The 18900-nt window shown below is 39.2% G+C and overlaps 2 protein-coding genes across 3 annotated transcripts; both read left to right on the plus strand.

The window, feature by feature from the left end:
- Positions 1 to 4540: 4540 nt before the first annotated feature.
- LOC133909997 (protein RADIALIS-like 3) lies at positions 4541 to 5338 on the plus strand. 2 transcript variants are annotated; one of them, XM_062352520.1, is made up of 2 exons: positions 4541 to 4950; positions 5099 to 5338. In XM_062352520.1, exon 1 carries the CDS (start codon positions 4645 to 4647, stop codon positions 4933 to 4935), a length of 291 nt encoding a protein of 96 aa, XP_062208504.1. In that variant the 5' UTR covers positions 4541 to 4644; the 3' UTR covers positions 4936 to 4950; positions 5099 to 5338. The 2 variants fall into 2 exon arrangements, with proteins under 2 accessions (XP_062208504.1, XP_062208503.1); XM_062352519.1 differs by having other exon boundaries at positions 4541 to 4928.
- Positions 5339 to 11441: 6103 nt separating this feature from the next.
- On the plus strand, positions 11442 to 17239 carry LOC133909998 (protein RAE1-like). Its single transcript, XM_062352521.1, has 11 exons — positions 11442 to 11562; positions 11680 to 11766; positions 11850 to 11918; positions 12109 to 12302; positions 12599 to 12740; positions 13437 to 13517; positions 14233 to 14361; positions 14645 to 14722; positions 15826 to 15897; positions 16484 to 16564; positions 16791 to 17239. The coding sequence occupies exons 1-11, from the start codon at positions 11506 to 11508 to the stop codon at positions 16830 to 16832; spliced, it is 1032 nt and encodes a 343-aa protein (XP_062208505.1). The 5' UTR covers positions 11442 to 11505; the 3' UTR covers positions 16833 to 17239.
- The last annotated feature ends 1661 nt before the right edge of the window (positions 17240 to 18900 follow it).

The raw sequence follows: 18900 nt of genomic DNA on the forward strand, positions 1-18900 counted from the left end.
TATTGCTAGTATCTCATACATTTGTAAGAGAGCTTAAGACCCTAAGATCACCTGTAATTGAGTGTGCCACCTTTTGGACTCATCAGATCACTGCTTAGAGTTGTGCACTCGCGATAACATGAAGGGCAATGGTGCTGCTCGGGCTCAATGGCCGCCATCGCTTAGACCCTCCTCACCCTTGTGTGAGAATAACGATGGGCATCGTCGCTACTGCTTCTCGGATTGATTTGACATTCAATCTCTCCATACGACCGAGAGAAATGAGGCTGGGGCGCCGTTAGAAGAATACACAAGGTTCGGGGCATGTGGTTTTGTCGTCCACGTCAGCTATGCAGATGTGGTAGCCCATATGGTCTATCCAAAGCACATGTGTAACTACCATGTGGAACCAAGGCCAGTGAGAGGTAAAACATGATGTAATATGAGCGGAATTCATCTAAAACCTGGTGTTTCATGCAAAAAAGTCTAAAACTTGTGTAATGTGAGAATATGACACTAAAACCTAGTGTTTGGTGCAATTCCCTCTTCAACTAATGTTTTTGCACTCTTTATCCAGACCATTTCAAAAGGTAAAATTCTTCGATGAGGTCGGCTTACCTTTGCGGCCTTACTGTGCCGAAGGAGGGAGGAAAGGGGCAAGAGAAACAAAGCAGCATAAAGAGATTAGATGGAGAGGGAAGGATTAAGGGTTGCAACGAGTTGGGTCGGGTCAGGGCCGGGTGGAGCAACAACGCACCTGCCTTGAAACCCAAGACATCAAACTCGAGTCAGTTTTGAAATTCTTACCGGCTGCAAAACCACCCTCAACCCCGGCGGGGACCCAATAGTTGATGGGGACCCGAAACCTGATGGTAGCACTGGCCGCCGACCGCGGGCGAGGGGGTGCCGCACAAGAGCCACACAGGGGAAGGGGAGGAGTAGCCGCCCTAGACCTGACCTGAATTAGGTCCTGTGTGGCACCTGCGGGTGCAAATTAAGCCCTGACCTCGGAGCTGACCCAAATTGAGGCCCGACTTAATGACCCTATGGGGCAATTTCTACACTCAAACTTGCCTCCCGCTGTCTGAAACCCATAGAGCCCTGACCTGTCACACTATCATCCTTAGAGTAGCTGCAATGGGAGAATAAGATAGGGTAGTAAGACCTTACTACCGACATTATACACTGTGGAGGTAGGTAATAAGTAAAAAAAGTTTGCTACCGGTAATAGTGCTAATAACAGGTCATAAGCAAAAAAATAATCATTTCTCTCTCCATCTCCTTCCCCTCTCTCCCTACACGGCAGGGATGCACATTGTGATGTGGGTCTTACCTTAAAAACCTCTTTTTAGCAATATACATCATATCAATTGCAACAATTAATGTCTACTGATATATGACCTCACCTTACTACCTAGTTAGGTAATAAACATTGTGGTCGCACTTAGGAAGGATGCTGTATCAGCGAACCCATAACGTGTCCTAGAAAAAGGAGTCTAGATATCTACACCAATCTTTGCATACATAGTCCAATGGCGTGGCACTTTGTATATATCCCAATGAATTTTCGTACCGATATGACTCGGTTGAGTCTCGAGAAGAATACGCTACCTAATCGCTTAGCCCGGATCAGAGATGCTGTAAACTCTTCACGTCCCCGCACTCCTTGATCGGCCAGCGACGAGACGACAGCTTAGAAATGGTGGCTAGATTCATGCATGCGTGGCTGTTGAGAGATGCACGCACCAACGCTGTGCGCCCAACTTGGCGATGGAAGGAATCGAATCTACAGGCCTCACGATCAATCACATGACCGGCCGCTCCAAGGATCGGGGCTCTGAACCGGACCGGACGGCCGGCAGCAAGTTCGAACAAGCATTTGCCCCCAGGTTGTTGTTTATATGCAGTACGTGTTCCTTTCACAATTAATTTGATGCCCTATACACATTGGGTAAGGATCCAACCTGATGTTTTACCGTGTAGATGAATCAAATCTGTGGGCATTTCCTACATATATAATATTCCTCCTTTTGTGCCGAGGTTGATATTCCCCTTCTTTCTGATCATTTCGTTCGCCTGTCTCGACTGACCGGCAACATTTCTACTGCCCCAGATGTATGCAAACCATGCTGCTGCACGGTGAGCTTATGCGACATAGAGGTTCTGTGCTACCCAAGAAGCAAATTGCTCTTATCTTAAAGAGGTACCCGGCCATGTGGCAGGGAAGTTATGATTGTTTTCTTTTTCCTGATTATAGTCTCCTAAGTCTATACTCTTATATTTCTTCCTGCTATATCAATAGAAATGAGTATTGTCCGATACCATTTGTTTTTTTAAAAAAGGTACCCACACAAGGTCGTCACGAGCAAGTGACCTAGCTAACTCCTAATTCAAGTTCACGGTGAAGTTTGTCTATTAAAACTGACCTGATGGAACAAACAATATATGCTTATCATTGAGCTACCGCTTTTCCTTTCTCATTTGGCTTCTTAATAACTGTATTAGTTCAGTATTAACTATCCTAAGACCAAATTAGTACCGCGTTGCACAGTATCTACAAAGAGTGTGTCCTTAGGGGTCTTAAATTAAACTCTAGTACTCGCTCAGTTTTAAAAATATAGGATGTATTAAGATTTAAAGAAGTCAAACTCTATAAATTTTGATCAACAATTAGTCAAATTATTTGCATGTTTCTTGTACAAATGACACATCAACAGATTCATATTTCACATATCTTTTAATAATTAGTTTCGTAGTAATTGATAATATATTGTAAGAGAAATTAATGGTCAAAGTATATTTTGAAAGATTTTCTTAAACCCTAATACGCCCTATAAAAAGAAACGTAAGGAGTATCATCTAGGAAGAAAATGTCCAATATAATGCCATTTGAATTCGAGTTGGTTCTTTCCCATTTACTTTTGCTTAGTCTAAAAGGGAGAAATAGACAACATATTAGCATAGTTTCAGCATAGCAGTATAGAATCCAAAATACCTAGCTGAAAGGTTGGAAAAGGGGAAAGAAATTTTATAAAACACCGGAGTCCGAATCCTGCATGGACCCATTGGTATGATATTATTCTCCTTGAAAATCAAAAGCAAGATATAGATTCTAATACGAGAGAACGCTCCTTTTGGTGATGGAATAATATACTGTTTTGCAACTTGCTATTCGGAGATTATTCCAACTCAGTGCTCTCGGTGGATGAAATAAAATTGCATCCGTGTCTTCATACCCGTTCGTGCTTGCGCCCTCTAAATCCCTACATGTTCTATTAAGAAAGATGAAAAGGCTGCTTTTATATTGTGCTTGTATAATCGTATATCTACAGATCGTTATTCGCTTTCGTCAGAGATATCATGTATGACATGGGAATCTCTTCTAAATGAAATATTCAACTTTCATAATAGAAAAAAGAATGAAATACTCAGCTTTGAAAGTAGTACTATGATAAATAGTTCTTGAATATCACTTTGACTAACTCGTAGGTCACTGTCAATACCTATCTAGCTAAGAGGAGAACCACAGTGGCCATATTTCTCAATATTTTGGAGAACAAAAATTATGAATCTCTCTGTCAAGTGGCAATTCAATCCAACTGATTTTTTTTTTAGAAAAAGGGACTTTATTTATTAAGCTAATAAAAATGTGCCAGTCTCTATAACTAAGGATGTATATGACCACATCTTATAACAAAAGTTATTGCTTTGATGTAAACTCCGTCTATCCAAAGGCCACTATAGGACACAACTAAAAAGGAGATTTAATCAAACAGACATGTTCATCAATAAATACTTAATCTATTGCTAAACCTCAACTCAAATTTGACAAAAATGTCCATCAAGGTAGTCTTCAAACGATGACATGCCACCCTTTATCGAATCTCTATCCTCCTCCTTTTGGAGTAGTGATAAAAAACGAATCCAGTGCGTACTCATGTAGAAAACCTGCATAGAAAAAAGTTTTGATGCGTCGTCAAAAACAATATCATTCCGGTAAAACCAAATAACTCAACAAATAGCCGCCGTTCCAACCATAAATTATTTCTCAAGATTTTTCTCGATTCCATTTAGCCATAATCCGAATATATTAGTAACATATGTTGGCGGTTGTATACCAAAAGAAATTTGGACATCCTTCAAATAAACTTAGCAAAGTTACAATAAAAAAATATATTAAATCGTCTCGTTACAATTACAAATACAGCAGCCTTCATTCTCGATGAGGACGTTCTATACACATCCAGTGATCAAGAATTAGTGTTAAGGTCGTACAAGCTAGCAAGATAGCCAACCCGTGCTAATTGTAGTACAAGCAACAGAGAGAGCGATGACTACTGCAGAGAATTTCTCGTGAACAGGAAGCTTGGTATCTGTGATCGGCCGATCGCCAATAGTCTGCACAACTGCTCATGTGGTCTCCAGTTGTACACATGAGCGGCGAGTACTAGCTAGTGCCCCGATCAGATGCCTTATTCTCCCTGCTTTGCCTCGACCCCGCAAGAGAACCTGCACAGACGCCATCCTTCACTGCCCGGCCCCTATAAGTACCGCTGCACGCTCCTCTTCTCACCACCACCACCACCAACAAGAGCACTCTTGTCTCTTGCCAAGCTTTGCATAGTTAGTTGAACAGTCCATTTCGCACACGACTGAGATTTATAGATGGCGTCGATGTCGATGAGCTCGTCGAGGGCGCAGTGGACGGCGAAGCAGAACAAGCTGTTCGAGCAGGCGCTGGCGGTGTACGACAAGGACACGCCGGACCGGTGGCACAACATCGCGCGCGCCGTGGGGGGCAAGTCGGCGGACGAGGTCAGGCGCTACTACGAGCTGCTGGTCGAGGACGTCAAGCACATCGAGGCAGGCAAGGTGCCCTTTCCCGCCTACAGGTGCCCCGGCGGCGGCGCACCCGGCTCCATGACCATGGGAAGCTACGAGGCTGACAGGTACTGACCTAGCTTGTCACAGGTACCCGTCTGCCAATTTGCTTGCTCTTGAATAAGACATCGATGTATTTGCAGTCCATCAACTTAATCATAGTTGTACATGTACTAGAATCTCCTGCATAAAGTCGTAAAGTTGCAAGCAGCTAGCTAATCCGCGCTACTCTTTGCAGGCTGAAGCACCTGAAGATCTAAGTGGCATGCATGATGCATGTACGTACACCGCGCGTGTGGCTACAAAGAAGCAACTCAAGCAAGTGGCCAGAGCATCCGAGCATGCATGTGAATAACTACTAGCTAGGTTGTAGATCAATCGATCTCCCGTGTATGTACTGTGTTCATCTCATGTCTGACCTCTCTATGTGTATTATACATATTTGGGAAAAGTAAAGAAAACAGTATTTCATTCCGCATCCAGTTAATTTTGTCGACCTTTTCTTTATCGTTTCGGTCCAGTTCCAATTTGAGATTCTGTTCTGAGTTGTGTATATGATGTGCAACACGATGGTATGTTCCACCGACTCTGCCTTTTCGTGCAGTATTTCAAAGAAACCCTATTGTATCGGGTCGAGCTGACCAAAATCTTGCACATTAATTTGACATGCAAATCGTCAATTGCATATCGGTTCAACAAGTAACCATGTCACATGTAACTCAAGTGCCACCAAATCGATCAGGTTTTTAATATGATCCATAGGTTGAAGTTACACTGATTTAGTCCATTATAATCAAGTTTCTGAGAGATACAAAATAGTGGGAAAAACTGCAGTGCGATGACTTATGAAGAGGGATTTTGTGGACGTGCATTCTCTTGTCAGTGTGCAAATGAACCTTTTTTTTTGGAAAAGGGGAATCCGGTATTCCATTACTGATCATAACGGAACCCATGTTCAAGTTGGATACAGAGAGACGAGAGCTGAGGAGAGAGGCAGACAGAAATAGTATCAAAAGGATAACAGCCGTTACAGAACTACAGACAATGGCTAAGCAGAACGGTAAACAGAAAGTGATTAGGGACAGAAGACGATAATCTTCAGCACGTATCATCATTTGTCTCCTTGATCATTCCTGGATTGTTTTTAAATGAAACTGGCAGTACAACTGTCTGTTATATATTAAAAAGAGAAAAAAAATCTGATGCTAAAAAGATTGGTGACGTTTGAAAAGGGTTGTGAATTAGAATACTTTAAAGTAATCGGTTCTTAAAAAAAACTTCATAACATAAATCTATATCAATTTATATTTAAATACGCTCTAGGTTTATCTAGTATGTCTACTTATCTTTTAAAGGTTTGTAAACTATAGTTAATTCTAGCAAACTACTCTATTTTAAGATAAACATGTAAAGATAGATTGTAAGAAGTAAATAAAAAAACGTAAAGATAATAGAAAAAGCAAACTCAGCATAAGAGAGTTTTATCCCGTGGTATCAATGGTACAAATGTCACCTCTAATCCATGTTAAAAAAGTCAACTAGCCTATAGCTCCTGGACAGCACCCAGTCATAATTCTTGAGCCACCAATGTCTCAAGTGGGTAGAGCTACCAAGTTCACTTTGAAGCTTAAGCCACCAAAGAAAGGGTTGCGTCCCTGTACAAGAGTTTTATCATCACTCCACACCAAATTGGATGGTAAACAATCTTGAGCCACTAAGACATAAGGTGCAGGCGAGTCATCAAGACTCCAAGACACCGACGTACCTCTCGGTACAAGCTAGGATCACTCCTTGATCCTCTCTCTAGGCAGCAACATCTAGACACAACTCTCTGCCTATTAGCATTGATCACTCCCTAATCTTATACTTAATTACCTTAGATGATCACTTTTATCATTTCGATGACTTGGATGTCTTCTCAAGTGTCTATGAGCTTTCCTGGACTCTAGCACAGTCAAATGATCGAGTGGATGGGTATTTATAATCTCAACCCCGTAAACTAGTTATTGCTCCAACAGCTAAAAAAGATTGTGAACACTGGATGTTCTAGCGTTAACAGTAGTACAAGAATCGGAACATCTAGCATGCACAATAGCAGCAACTAGCTGTTGGACTCTCACTAAATCTCTTTCTGAAAATTGAATGTTTCGGTGTTACCTTGAACTCCATCACCAGACCATCCGACGTGTATAACTCCATCTTCCATTGAACCAAAGGACATCTCTGGAAAATACTCTGGCATGCATAACTTCAAGTGCCGGACCATCCGGCGAAACACTTGAACTTCAACTTCTAGAATGCTCCAACGTGTACAGTTTTCTTGGGACTTATCTAATTCAATCCAATCTTTATTCCAACTTTGGTGGCTTCTTCATATGTTATATCCATAAGACCTATTAAAACATATACTTGATAAACATGTTAGTCCAATTGATTATGTTGTCATTAATCACCAAAGTCACATACATGTGCTAAAAGGGTCATATTCGTTACAATCTCCCTATTTTTGGTGATCGATGAGAATACAACCAAATCAAATGGCAAATAATAAATAGTACAAATTGTAAAGAACACAAGGTATTATCACTTCGCTTGGATGCATGATAAAAACAACAATGATACCAATTATAAGGAACAAAAGATACCAATTGTAAGGGAAAGATCATATTTTTGTCATAACTTGTTCTTACCTTCACTTTATCCTATTTTCTATTGTGACTGCTATAGAGACAATTCTCCCTCTTCTCCATCGTCACTATCTCCCTTGATCAACTTATGCAAGAGCTTCTTGCTTTACGTGCTTCTTGCCTTGATATCGCTTATAATTCTTCCATTGCGCTTCTTACATCATGCTTCTCTCTTTGTCAATAATCTTGCATCTTGTTTTGGTCGCTAAAATTCTCTCCCTTTGTTAACAATCTCTAAAAGGCTACAAGCACGTGTTGAACACAACGGAAAATGTTAAAGCACTAGGAGAGAGTTTCATAAATTATGATCCATTTAAATAGTACCACTAATGATGTGAAAGAGTTATGCGGATATCAATTGAAGATAAAAACAATGGATCACAATTCATGAAACTCGCATGATATGATCTAAACTCCTCCTATATGTGTGCATATATATGATGAGATCTACTTGTGACTATTACCGATAGGTGTATAACATATGTATAACTAGACAATATGTCTAGATAGTAAGTTTAAGTCATATTATGTATGAAAGTAGTTTAAATGAACGAAAGAATTTACAAAAATATTAATTGATGAATAAGCACTACATACCTCCATGAACTTATGGATTATTTCATGAGACGACAAAGGATGCCACTTGAAACACATATTAGTTTCAAAATCACAACTTATAGGATGTGCTCCCTAAATGAGTGCATACAAGTGTCTAATACTTGTAAGAGATATATACTTGTCATTGATAACAATAGAGAGAGTATCCTATAGGTTGGATTTATAGCACATAAAGGATACTACTTGTAGAAATATACTATGAAAAAATCTACAACTAATAAAACATGTAGGTTGCTCATGGGTTATAGATAAATACAAGTAACCTACCATATAAAAAGATTATACAAAGTATTGTAAGGAAATAAAATATGCACATACAATCCTAGACAAGACAAATGTACTAGATGTAAAACAAAAAGCATAAACAAAAAATCTTGCTACTATTACTTCTTTTACCTTTGGATAGGAGATGTGGGTATATAATGATCATGGTCTTTATTAATATGCCTAATCTTTTGCATTTGGCTTCTTTGTTTGAACATTCACTTCATCTTGTGCGCTAAGTCTCTAAATCCCTGAGCCGATCCATGGACTTCAAGTGTTCTTTGGAACCCAAACCAACTAGAGTCCTTTCATGTTGGTGATGACTTCCTTGGGCATCCAAATGGGTTAGTTACACCCCCGCTAATTTCTTCCAACCATATATGTAACTACTTTACCATTGTCCTTCTTCTTGAGCTTGTAGTGGATGCTCTTAGTCTTGATCTTGTAGTTAGAAATGATGTAGATGTTAGAGACCTTGTTGGAGAGGTTCATCGTCTTTTTCTTCTCATTGGTCTCCTTCTTGCCTTGTTTGCATTGGAAAGACTTATGACTTTCTTGATGACACTTGAAGCATGTCATGATGGACCCTTCCGCAAGATTATTTATTGTGTTGTCACGGTTATCTTGAGGAGGTTGGATATTATTATTGTCCTTTAGTCTTGCCAAGTCTTTTTTAAGTTTATTCACTTCTTGCTTGATCTCATCATTCTCTTATGCAATTAAATCATTATTTGATTTTACAAAAACATTCTCAACACATGTCTTATTGCAAAGGAATGAGCTAAATAGATCAATCAAATCATCACAAAAAGTGAAAGCATCTACTTAGGATTAAAATAAAAGAGATGGGTAGATTCCTTCAAATGAGTCTTAGATTGAGATTCAATGCCCTCACTTGCCTTAACTCTTTATGTTCCTTTTAACAATTATTTATAATTGAAAATAAAAGAAGTATGAATATCATTAAGGGCATTGAATTTTTTAAGTTCTTTAGCTTATTTCTTTAAGGTCGTTTGTTACTCATTGATGAATTCAAGATGTTTTTCTTGAGATGGTGAATCTTCATCACATTTATCATCACTTACATTGTTTTTTATACATTTGGTCATAATGTACTTATGTGATGACGACTTGCGTGATGATGACCTTGAGGAAAAACTTCTCCTGGAGGACTGGATGGTGAAGTTCTCATCATTTGAGCTTGAATCTTCATCTTCACTCACCCATCTTCCTATGTTTGTAAATACTTTGTCTCTTCCCATTGTCTCTTTCTTGTTCTTGATCTTCTTTTTTTCTTGATACGATCAATTGTGTCGATCAAGTCTTTCATAGAGATTTGATGATTAATCTTGGCGTTGATCCTCTTAAGTCCCTTCGCCAATCTTGAGATGAACTTGGTGATCTTGAGATCCATTTTTTCATCACTTTAGGTGTTTTGCTCATCTTTTTCATCGCTATTTTTATCTTCATCACCACCATCTTCACTTGAGTTTGACTCTTACTCTTACTTTCTCATCTTCAAGTGTGGGCATGGAGCTTTCTTGCTTGTGAGGGCATGGTTCTTGGCACCAGATGAGGAGGATACTTCAACCTCCATGTTTATGGTTATCTCGTGAGCGATGATCTTATCGAGAACCTGGCTTTGAGTCATCTTGCGAATGTCGTTGTCGTAGATAATAGAGACTATCAACTTATACTTTGAAAGTAGAGTTTGGAGTATTCTTCTCACCATTTGATCATCTCCAATTGGCGTTAAAATTAGCCTATTGATCTTATTGACAATAATATTCAAATGTGAGTACATGTTATTAGCACTTTTGTAGGCAAGCTGTTTAATGCTATTGAGCTTAGTGACTAGCACAATATATTTCTCGTTGCGCACATCCTTTGTGGTTTCATGCATTTCAGTGAGACTAATCTAAATATTATGTGCATTAGTAAGAGAATATAATCAATTAAATGCATCAATATTTAGAGATGATAAAATAATACTCTTCACTAAAGCATCAAATTATCTCTCTTTGTTTGTGATATGTTGCTTTATCCATTCTTCTGTAACTCTCTAAACATCTAAATTTTTGACTTGCAAATAACAAGTCACTATAATTTTTCAACAGGGGAAGTGAGTGCAGTCAAAATATGGAGCACTACCAGTATCCATTTCAAACCTGAATATCACAGCTCACTAGATAGTAAAACCTAACCGATCAAAATAAGAACATGAATCAAATGCCACTTGAATTGGCGTATCCATGTGAAAGGTGTGAGTCCTGGTTCTGATACCAATTAAAAGGATTAGTGACGTCCTAAGAACGGAGGGTGAATAAGACACTTAAAACTATTCGATTCTAAAAACTTCACAAGATAAATTTATATCAACTTCTATCTAAATGTGCTCTAAGCTTATCTAGTGTGTCTACTCTACAATTCAAATGTTTGCAACCTATAGCCAATCTTAACAAACTACTCTATGAAGATAAACATACAAGAATAGGTTGCAAGAAGTAAATGCAGAAACGTAAAGATGGTAGAGAGAAAACTCGGCACATGAAATTTTTATTCCATATTATCGATGACATAAATGTCACCCCTAATCTACATTAAAGCAACCACCTAAGCTATAGCTCCCGAATGACACCCGGTCACGACCCTTGAGCCACCAGAGCCTCAAGTGGGTAAAGCCACTAATCCACCAAGGCAAGACCTCACCATAAGTCCCTCTTCCGGTCACTTGCCGTCGTCTTCACTTCGGAGCTTGAGAAGCGCGGCGCGAGCGCGACCCGGCGGCGTTGGGTCGCCAATTCCGAACCCATACCCTGCCCGATGGCCCGAGAACGTGTGACTGCGTGAGGCACGGCGGCCACTGCCAATCCCCCAGCCCAGCCCAGCCCAGCCCAGCCCAGCCCAGCCCATGCGACATGGGTTCGGCCCGCGGGTTTGCGTGGCCGCACAGCGCAGAGCGGCGCGTCAATCCCACGTGACCCTTCCTTGTTAAGCAAAACCCTCCCCAAACCCACGCCCGAAATCCCCGCCTCCCTCCTCCCCTCCCAAATTCGCCGAACGCCTCCCCGCCCCAATGGCAAGCTTCAACCCCACCGGCGCCGCAAACCAGAACCCCAACAATTCCTTCGAGGTACAGAGCGCGCGCGCGCGGGGCCGCGATTGCGACCGCCCTTCGCCTCACCGGGTAAAAATTAACCTTCTCCAGGGTTCGATTTGACCGGGTGCTGCTTCCGTTATCTGTTGTCAGGTGGCTCCGGCGCCCGGAGACTCGGTGTCCAGCCTCAGCTTCAGCCCCAAGGCGAACCACCTCGTCGCCACCTCCTGGGACAATCAGGTGAGAATGCCGCCGTTGTCAGAAGCCTGCATGTGCGGAAATACTCATTAAGACGCGATTGGCCTCTTTGGTTGTGGGTGCAGGTTCGGTGCTGGGAGGTCCTGCCTGGTGGCGGATGCCAAGCGAAGGCCTCGATTTCGCACGATCAGCCGGTACTGTGATCCGTCTTACCATTTTGTTTTTCCGAAAGTGATTCGTCTTAGCATTTGCTTCAGTTACCTAATTATGGTTGTAGAGCTCTTAGGTCTGTGGAGCCCCTGTAGACTGCTGGATCAGTTTGGCAGTCTGGCCTGTCTGCATCATGTGATGATGTGACATGTACGCTGGCTTTGTTTTATGCAGGTGCTGTGCTCGGCGTGGAAGGATGATGGGATGACTGTTTTCTCGGGAGGTTGTGATAAGCAGGTTAAGATGTGGCCTTTGCTATCTGGTGGGCAGCCCACGGACTTCAAAGGGCATGAGGCACCTGTCAAAGAACTCGCTTGGGTACCACAGATGAATCTTCTTGTCAGTGGGAGCTGGGACAAGACCTTGAGGTATGGAAATTTGCACAATCTGCAAAGTACATTAGATTCCTCTAGAATTAGTTCTTACATTAATGTATGGTGCTGCTGAATGTTGTATTGCTGGTGATGTATTGCATAATAACAGAGGAGCAGTGATGCAGTGTCCACTTAGGTAATTTGTAGAGAACCTCAACATTATCACCAAGCACCACAAACTTGTGTTGTCCTAATGCTTACATATGTACAAATACAAAGAACCTAATAATCAATTTATCATTATCATGATGGATATCCTCATTTTCTCAACCGTTTTTCAATTTGTTAAGGTACTGGGACATCAGGCAACCTCAACCAGTGCATGTTCAGCAACTTCCTGAGCGCTGCTATGCTCTATCACTTTGTTATCCTCTCATGGTGGTTGGCACTGCTGATCGTAACATAATAGTCTTCAATCTGCAGAATCCACAGGTAACTTATATTGTCTGTGATGCTTTAGATGGTTGTGTACTTGTGTCATATTCTTGTGTGCACATGGATGGTAAGGAATTTAAAACTTCCATCCTGATCAAATATGTGACTGTGCCTTCTTTTATGAATATTGTGTGTTAGTGTTACCAATATATGAGAGCATAGTTATGACCTCATCTTGATAATTTGGGCTGTAAAGTATTAGAGTATATTGCATTACAATGAGACCGGTTCATTAATTTAGTTTTACCCTGGTCAAAGGATTTTTAAATATAACCATTGGCCCCTGCATTCAGTGCCTCAACTCAGTACATCTTTGAATGAGTCGAATGTTCCAATGGCATGTGATGGTGAAAGACAATAGTTTGCCTCTTAGTTGCTGAAAGATTTGTGAATTTCAAACTGAAAACTGTGATGCATTCTGTCGTGGTTAGATTTCTCAATCATGTAGGTATTAGATTTCTCATTCCTCATGTGATCAACATGTAGTTTGAGTAATAGGGATTAGGGAAGGAAGGTGAAAATACAAAATGATTCCTTTTTATTTTTTTGAGCAAAGAGCAAATAAGTAAAGAATTGCTGTTGCCCTTGTCTCATCTAATTGAACTCTGCACGTTTATCCACTGAAATATTTTACTTATGTACATCTCTCTCTCTCATAGTTGTATGTTTGACATTCTCATTACCTTGTAACAGGCTGAATTCAAGAGGATCATATCACCTTTGAAGCTCCAGACAAGGTGTCTTGCTGCATTTCCTGATCAACAAGGTTTTTTGGTAATGACACACTTTGGCCTTTTTGTGTACATCGTCTCTGCAATAGTTTCTGTGGCTAGTACACCTACACCTACTTTCAAGTGGGCCAGGTTGTGGCCTCCAACAAAACACAAGACCTCATAAGTTTCATAGAGGTGGTGGTTGTTTCTTTTGACATGATAGAAAAGGTGTTGTAAAAAACTACTAAAATCTTAAGGGAGTAAACATGAAACAATATATAGTGATTATTACGTAAACCAAGTCATTATTGTAAGTATTTCCCCTAGTTTTATTCTTGGAACTTAGAGGTATCGTGAGTCCTGTGTTGATTTTGCCATCATGCAATTTTCTAGAGTGCAAAGTGGCTATCGTCATATCATCTCTCTCTTAAAAAATAACTGGTACAAAGGGATATCTGTGTCCACCCTTTTAGAATTGTTTAGCACAACTGCTATTAGAAATTCTGTTCATTTATCATCCGCAGGGTTCTAAATTCCTTATTGAAACCATTTCTCGCAATGTTTCGATAATCAATAAAGTTTATTAACTCAGTATGATGTATACATTATTACTCGTTCTAATTCGTTTGGTACCTGTTGTTAAAAGTTTTTGTTTAGTGTTTTAATCTGTTATTATTGTATGACACGATTAGGCCAGTGATCTTTGTGGCAGAGGACATATGGTCAATTACTTCTAATATTTTGAACTTACGGTTGACCTTTTACTTGTTTTGAAGGTTGGATCTATAGAAGGACGAGTCGGTGTTCATCATGTGGATGACTCTCAGCAAAGCAAAAACTTTACATTCAAATGTCACCGTGATGGCAATGACATATACTCTGTTAACTCATTGAACTTCCATCCTGTAAGGCCCCTTTCTTCCATAATATGTTATCTAAATATTTTGTTTTGTGAGATTGAATAAATATTCTTCGAGATCCCCGAAATTGAAAAGTTAAATGCTTAATGTTTCAATTTGGAGATAGAAATTCCATCAGTTCACCTTGGATGTCCATTTAAATTGTAACAACTGAATACTTGCTAACCAACTTAGGATCAGTTGGGTCTAAAAAAACTTAGGATCAGTTAATATCAGCTGCTTCATTCAACTAAGCAATTCTAATTGCCATGATATGCATTTCATCCAGGTGCACGGTACATTTGCTACTGCAGGCTCTGATGGAGGTTTCAACTTTTGGGACAAGGACAGTAAGCAAAGGCTGAAGGTCCGTTTTTCCAAAGATTATTTAAATATGTTTCTCCCATTCTCTATTGGTCAGAGTAGTTACTATCATTCTTTTATCATATATTTTCAATGTGACTTATTATATGAAATTGAATAGGAAAAAATAATAATGTAATAATCACACATTGCCGTTGTTGTTCTTTCTGAGCTATCCAATCAAAAGCAAGTTTTATCCTAGAATGCATGCAGTTAAACTATATCAACTTTGGCCAACATATTTTCATGAATATCTAGACTGATCATATGAAGATTATGCAAGTAGACTTATCTAAAAAATTGCTTCAAAAGATATTTAATTTTTTATTAGGTTTACAAATAGGAATAAGTGGTTGAACTCATGTTTTTAAGCCGAGTCAATGTTTAAAACAACATTTATTTGTGACCAGAGGGTCTTATCCCTTGCCCCTTAGTGATGTCATTGTACAGTTCTATTGTCCCTCTGGTCTGAATTACTTGTCATTTTATGCTAATGCACGTAAAACTAAGGGGAGGTTAGTACATTGTCTTTTTTGGCATAGTTTACCCCTGTTGATTATTCTGCCACCTTTCTAACACCACTACCAGCAAGCAATCAATAGGGGCATTAGCTGGAAATTGTTGCACTGAAAACCCAAAATGACATCTATTTGCAAACTAAAATCAACTTCCTTAAACTATATGGTGGGATTAGTTGAAAAGTCAGATTGATCTGAACACACAACATATTAAAGTTTTCCCACACTCAAGTTCTCTGTTTCTCAACTGTGAAATTGCTTATGCTTGCCAAAAGGTGCTTTATTTTCCTAAGAGTAGCAAAAAACAAGTAACCACTTCACTGAAACTGCTAATCTACTATGCACTATGCTATATCTTCCTTTGCGCTTATTATTATGTGTTGTAAAGAATTGATAGCAAATGATATCCATGCACATTGTTAACAGATTGTTTTTTAGTATTGTGTACCGTAGTGGTTGGTCACAAAGAGGGAAAAAGTGTGCATTATTACATATATAATTGGTTTTGCAAATAATTCAGAACCTTAATATGGAAATCCCAGTGTACTCTTGTAAAGATGTACCTCTTATGTGCCCTTTTCTTTTACAGGCTTTTAGTAAGCGTGCAGCACCCATCACATGCAGTACATTCAATCAGGACGGCTCTATATTTGCTTATGCGGTAGGTCGTCTGTTGTCAGCTTCTGCAGACTGAACTAGAATAAGTTATCAGATACACATGGTTGTTACTTTATGATATGTGTACATACTATTTTCTGAGATGTATATACTTCTTTATAAGTGTAATATATATGCTCTAAGTTGTCATGCAACTCAATAGATAACATTATAATCAGCAGTAGCCAAGAACAAGGTGCTAGAATGCCGGAATTTCCTCATGTTCCGATTTGAATTGAACCATTTCCTATGAAGCTCCTGCATTCCAAATCGATGCGTAGTAACATACTGTTGAATGAAATATGCCCTGATTGTGTAGTCCTACCAAATACACACCCTTAAGTGCTAAGTTGACTTCTTGGAAGTATAATACGTTCAATGTTAATATTGCAACTATACTATTGGTTTGGAACGGCGTAAGTTCCTACTCACTTCAAAGTAGTTATCAACCGTACATGGCTTGCATTCTTCATGTTATTAGTCTGAAAGTTTATTGATTCTCAGGCTTTATTGTATTTCGTCTTGGACGTGCGTACTAAAATTTAGCGTACTAAAATTTCACATTTGCTGATGCTATTTCATTTGTTTAGGTATGCTATGATTGGAGCAAGGGCGCTGAGAAGCATAATCCTTCTACTTCAAAGACAAATATCTTTCTACATAGTGTACAGGTTTGCACTTTTTTACAGAATGCCTTGTGTATACTATCATATTCAAGTGTTTCATTGAATTTTGAAAATGTTTAGACAGACATGATGAACTCCGACAGTATCTCAGTGTACTTTTTTTTCTTGACCAACAATTTGCACAAGAACTATGCGCTGTTAATATGGACCGCTATCTTTTGTGTGTTCCTTGTCTAACAGTTTCTCCTATCATAATTGTTTTGGATCATAGGAATCTGATGTGAAAGGAAAGCCCCGCGCTGGAAAGAAGTAGGTGTGATGAAAAGTTGAAGATTGGTGCTCGTAGACTGATAGCAAATCAGCTCACCGCTGCTAATAACAGGGCATTTGATTTTTTATCACCCTGTTATTCGGTAGAGTGACAAATTTACCACTAAGCTCATCGTCATAGACTTAGAGGACTCATTTATCATTTTTAGCGAGAAATTGCTATTCCAGTAGAGTGGCCAAACATTAAATAGTCTGTCGTGAGTGGTCTGCTCCTGATTGTTAGGGTATTTCTTCATCCATGAACTGTCAGCATATCCATTGTCGCAACAATTGCATTTGCCACATGTCAATGGCTGGAAGAAATTGCTGCGATAGTGTAACCATGGATCGTATAACCAGATTACTAAATTAACCGATCCGGGCTCACCGATTACCGGTGTTTTTCCCCTATATTGCTGTTAGCATTTTTTAGTTCTTTTATGTACTTTTTTCCTCAAATATTATGTTTGATTGGTCTTTCACAATCATTAACCCTAAGGCTACATACAAAAATGTATGAAATGACCTCTTACTGGCCGGTGCAGTATTTACTGGTCTAGGCCACACCTGTAACCGACAGTATCCGAGTGGTTACCACTGATTTGTTGTTCTCTGAGTGTACCACTGATCACCTCTAGAATGGATCCATCAGTAGGTGGCATGAAAGTTATAAGCAACATTAACACTGGCTACTCCTGTCAGATCCTTTTCTGGTTCTGGATCAAATTCTGTTTTGTCTGGTCTAGATTTAGGCATGTTTGGTAGAGTTCTTTCTGGTTTAAATTCTTCGTGGAGAGTGATTTTTTAGGGAAGTGATTCTGTACGGTAAGTGAATCAGTGAAGTTATTTTTTTTAAGCTCTTCAGCTTGTAGTTCATTTCAAAGAATCACTCTCATGGATTACATTCAGGGAGCTAAAAGCTAAAAACTGCTATTTGGTAGAGTTCCTTTTGATTTCAGCTAGTAAGCTGCTCTGGAAGTTTTGCCAAATAGACCTTTAGAGCAGGTCAGCAGATTCCCTGTAGCATTACCAGGCATGCTGAGCTGCGCAACACAAGGAGGTGATGATCTCTTCCCTTTTATATTGTATAGCCACTTTAGATAATGGAATAAAATATTCTAGCCGCTACATTTGTAGATGTACGAAGGCAATACTTATTATAAGGTCCATTATGATTTAGACTCTTTCTACTACATGTCCACAAAACACCTGCCAAACAAATAGGATTTAACAAATAGATAATGTTCACCTCAAATATCTTGGCTAAACCTCCACCTATGCTTGGCGAAAATATACATAGTCATTGTCTCCAAGAGGCGTTACATGGTATGCATTGTATTCTGTTCCTTCTTCTGTAGCAGTGGCCATAACTGTATCTAATGTGTATTCTGTAAAATTACCTGCATAGAAGAATAAATATATGTTTTTATCAAAAAACACATCATTCCGATTGAACCAAATTGCCTAACAAATAGCTCTTGCCCCAATTAGGATTTTTTTTAAAGCTTAGTCCCTATTCCATTTAGCCAAGTGTCAAACATATTGAATATAATAATAGGAAGTTGTAAGCCAAAAGTGATTTGTAAAGCTCTCGAAATAAACTTAGCAAAATTGCAACCAATGAAAAGGTGTTGAATAGTCTTGTTATTACTAAAAACAACCTTTTTCATTGTTCTGCTAATTCCTTTTAACTAATTATCTTTCGTAAGGACTACATCTTTATCAAAAACAACATGAATATCTTAACTTCTAGGGAGAGTTTTAGTTTCCATACATTCCTGTTATGATTTATGATATTAGAATTTATCAGAACTCTATACATTAATTGTATAAAGAATCAATTGGTCTGAAGTAGGGACCATCTGAAAGTGTCCAATAGGTCATTAATTTGAACAAATGCAATTCTTGTCACAAGATTATACCATGCTTCTTACTTATTCCCCACCAAAGCTCTCTTGAAGGAGACATTTATAAGGTCTGAGTTTAGCACATCCGATATGGCGGTATATTTCCTATGCACAATGTTATATAAAATGGGATATTGCTTACTTAAAGTACTTGAACTAAGACAT

The sequence above is a fragment of the Phragmites australis genome, chromosome 2, assembly GCF_958298935.1.
Source record: "Phragmites australis chromosome 2, lpPhrAust1.1, whole genome shotgun sequence".
NCBI lineage: Eukaryota > Viridiplantae > Streptophyta > Magnoliopsida > Poales > Poaceae > Phragmites > Phragmites australis.